Source organism: Perkinsus marinus (assembly GCF_000006405.1).
Source record: "Perkinsus marinus ATCC 50983 genomic scaffold scf_1104296960662, whole genome shotgun sequence".
NCBI lineage: Eukaryota > Perkinsozoa > Perkinsida > Perkinsidae > Perkinsus > Perkinsus marinus.
The window spans coordinates 1326-5411 of record NW_003206034.1 but is presented as its reverse complement, the minus strand read 5'-3'; the positions used below and the strand labels follow the sequence as shown (position 1 = coordinate 5411).

General features: G+C 43.5%; 2 protein-coding genes across 2 annotated transcripts in view; both read right to left on the bottom strand.

The window, feature by feature from the left end:
* Positions 1-2238, bottom strand: part of Pmar_PMAR019472 (beta-tubulin cofactor d, putative) — a gene marked incomplete at both ends in the record, with an annotated part of 7980 nt that extends 5742 nt beyond the window's left edge. Inside the window, 2 exons of the mRNA XM_002772608.1 lie at positions 603-710; positions 2153-2238. Of these exons, the coding sequence (XP_002772654.1) occupies positions 603-710; positions 2153-2238 (194 nt within the window). The remainder of the gene's footprint in view (positions 1-602; positions 711-2152) is intronic.
* Positions 2239-3073: 835 nt separating this feature from the next.
* Pmar_PMAR019471 (hypothetical protein) lies at positions 3074-3854 on the bottom strand (the record flags this gene model as incomplete). The annotated part of the gene is made up of 3 exons (XM_002772607.1): positions 3074-3145; positions 3333-3515; positions 3707-3854. Coding segments are annotated over 3 exons (403 nt in total), but the record flags the coding sequence as incomplete, so codon positions are not given.
* Between the last annotated feature and the right edge of the window lie 232 nt (positions 3855-4086).

Genomic DNA, 4086 nt, shown 5'->3' with positions numbered 1-4086 from the left:
CTACTTTATGATGAGTCAAAAACCCCTTGCTGATAACTATTGCCCTAACATGAATTTCAAGTATCGAAAAATCACATCGGAATGGTATCAAAGATTCTCGTGGTGATCCGAACTATCGTCAGTCCTTCTGTCAGTGTCATTTCACTTTCATTGGAGTTTCACCCTAGTGATATGAAAAATACTAGTGAAAAACACTTTTCACGACTACTGCATATCGCCGCGAAAATCGAGTTTTCCATCGAGTTTTACGCCACTTCACGTAAAACGGGTGAGACTCCATTGATATCTTCAGCTGAAATATAACCAACAAACTGCGCTAGTCGTCATTGTGATGAGAAGTTCTATAAGATTGAATTCTACTTACAATTTAGTTCATCAACAATCATGTACTTTTTCCACCAATGCGATGTAGCGATGACCTCAGTTGCACCAAATACGTCCCCTTATGTCAACGGAATGCCTACCTTAGCAGCTGTCCATCTAACTACAGTAACCGGGTCTTCCAAAGAAGGCAAAAGTATATCGCCAATGACGTCCTCAACCTACGAGGAAATCAAGAAGCAACAAAACCCCAACAAAATCTCACCAGGCTTTGAACCGACTCTCGCATGCTGAAATCACCAACTGTCATCTCTCCCATCTTTTTCCCTTCAGATGGAGCCGCAGAGAGAAATTTACAGCTCAAACGCCTACCACCCGCTTGATGATATCTGAGGAAACACCAGAATCATTAAAGTCTGTGCCTGTCGTCTCTAAACTAACTAAAAAACGGTACTAATTATTAATATTAATCTTGTATTCAATTTTCATCCTGACACACTAGTAGTAGTGAGTCTAGTATAAACAAAACACTCTGCGGTAATGGACATGCTCGTACAGCAGTTTCAGAATCGTTGCGGGCTGTATGCGCAGGCCCGTCTGAGCCCCACCACACCAGAGAAATAAAAGTCAGTTAGTCCGTTGCTACATCAAGAAGACTGGTACCAAGTTGGTACTACCAACATCTCTTCCAGTGTGATGGCTAACCATGCTTCCCATTCTATTCTGCGCGCGTACATATAGTGAAACGGTGGCTCATTTCCACCGAAGCCGAAAGTGGGCACAGTCAGCCGTATCCAAGTTGATGGATCACGAGGATGACTGTGATTGAAACAACCAGGATGTGATCAAACCTGTCGTCCCCGGCGAATAGCATCACCACAATGCTTGACCAGAAATCCTTCATATTGTAAACCACGAGCAGCAATTCTTCTCGCTTTATCACCAGCCGAGATCCAGTCCATGTCTCTCTGAGCCACAAATCATGTCGGCGAAGTACATCCAGGCACCCGCGAGTAACCGCTCTCAGGGTGGCTGTTTGATGAAGAAGTTTTCGAGACCCTCGTCGACATCATTCCATCATCACGACCAACAAGGGGGATACTCTTCCAAAGCATCGATACAAATGCTAGCATCTTGGTCTCATCGCGAGACGAGTCCCACAAATCTCATCTTATTTGACGCTCTTACCATATCTCCCTCACTATATCCATCCCATAGTTCCAACCACAGGAATTCCAGGTTGGAAGTCGTGGGAATTTCCATTATTCCTTCCCATTCATAGCATTGAGGTGTACGAATAAAAATAATCTCGAGGTACTTCAGGACCATCGTTACCATACAGCCATCAAACAGGTCCAACCTCGGCCGGTGTATACACAGAAAGAGACAACCCTGCAGTTACCATCGCAGAGCCTTGACCGAGAGTCCCCCGACACAGCAACAACCGGAGAGTTCCTTCAACCAGCCATACATGCATATGACATTAGACATTCAAAAAATGTCAAGAAAATTGTGAGCTACACCGCGCCCGATTTCCCAAGACAAGAATTGAATTTAAATAGAGTGGGAGATACAATGGAGTTTCACCCGTTTTACGTGAAGTGGCGTGATAGTCATTGATAAACCCGCTATACGCGCTATGCAGTAGTCGTGAAATTTATTTTTCATTAGTGTTTTTCATATCACCAGGGTGAAACTCCAATGAATAACATCCTACCGAGAACAGTCACACATTGTGGCTCATAAATTTCACCGCCAAGTAAGCATCCGCATTTTCGTATAATTTTTTTCCATTCATAGGAAATTATAATAGTAAAATCATTTTACTCACCTCCACTGCTGCCTAGCTTGGCGAACTTCATCTGGGCATTCCCTTTCGACCAACTCAGTAGAGAGTCGCCCACACAGGGCAGCCATTATCTTTCTCGGTGAACCAGGTAGATCTGAATAAATCTCAAACGTACGCATACAGTGAAGAACTTTATTCACCCCAGGCGCTTATTGCGGCTTGGACGATAGCCGTCAGTTCATCATCAGGCATGTTGCGCAGCGTGGGAAGTTTACTGAGCTGATGCGCTACCAGAACGCACGACCATCGCGTGGCACTCGAGTCTTCCGATATCGAAAGTGCCTACAGAACTCCACACTCTACAGTCCACAATGGCTCTCAACATATCCTCCGCTATACAGCGTGTGCCAATTTGATATGCAAACGTGAACAATGTGCGTTTTCCAGTCCGAGATTAATGAAGTCGTTGCTAATACAGTCTCGAAAATAACCTTTATCACATCACATCTTTATAGAATTGCTTACATCGCTTATGCGACATATCTAGTTTCACATCGAGTCATCAATCTCGGATAATACCGCACTTCCTCCACATTTGAATATCAAATTAGCACACACTGAAGAACTGCTCGGACCCTCCTACACTAAGCTGCGAGAAGAAATCTTTTTTCACGTGATTTTCCACGATATCTTCTCGAGCAATCAATCGTGCCAAACACAATGCAGCTGCCCGATGTAGCCGCTCACAGTGACCACGAAGTGCTGTATTACAACTGAAAAGGAAGCCTGCCATTACCATTGGTACAACTTTTAAATGGATACTTTCTTGTATGAGCTGGAGAGTATCATAAGAACGAATTTTTCATTGAGACGCTCTAAGCGGGACGACACATATCGTGCAAGACCGACCTCACATTCTCTCGATATACTCCTACTCACCACGCCGCGATCCTCTCTGGAACACTAGCTGTTGGCCATGATGAGAACGGGAAGGGTGCGAGCAATAACACAGATAGCCATACCAGCATTATGAACCTGAGTATTAGTTGGAGTGTTAAAACACATCTTTGCTTTCCTCAGCTAAGCTCATTGAATTGATCTAATCATATGAGGAATAACAATACTAATAATAACATATTATGATATGTTAAAATAATAGTAAACCGACGTTCACACACGACTCAGGTTGAAAATTCACATAAATTTCTCAGAATTTTCCTACCACCATGCGTGGTTGACCATGTACATATTTTCCCGAACTCTCCCAAACCCACTTCGATTCCCATCCCTCCTCAGTCTCAGCACGAGCCGTCGAGAAGATCTCCTCCGCCTGCTTCAACACTGGTTCCATGAGCGCGATGTCGTGAGGAAAGCAGCCGGAAGAAGCACTATTGAGGCCTCTAATCTACAAACACATATCGCTGACACATATCCGAAATTCAGGACTTCACGTAGAACGGATGAAATTCCAATGCAAGTCCTCCAAAAACATACCATAACTCGATGAACATCATTCCCTTTATATATGATAGCACTATATAAAACTGCTCTACTTAGTCCAACTGATCGAGTTGAGCATGCTCATAATAAGCTCACCTTGAAAATTAAATACAACGTAGAGCATATAAGATGACAACTGCCAGGCCATGCCTTCTCAGTCGAGACTTCCTCCGTGATGAACGCGATAAGAGGAGTAGTCAGGTCCACCATATGGGCATCCAAAAGGACTCCTCTTTCCTGATACCTGCATATGATGAGTTCCGGTAATTACGTAATATTTGGAATGGCGTAGAATTTGAACTCCACTTCACAGCGTTTTTCACAAAACCCGGTAAAAAACGCGATATTCATGGTATGCAGTAGTCGTGAAAAAATATGTAATTCACTAGTGTTTTCATATCACGGGTAAAACTCCATTAATACTGGCATTGCTTGGAGTCTATCCCAATTTTACACAAGATGAGCGCAAAAACCAG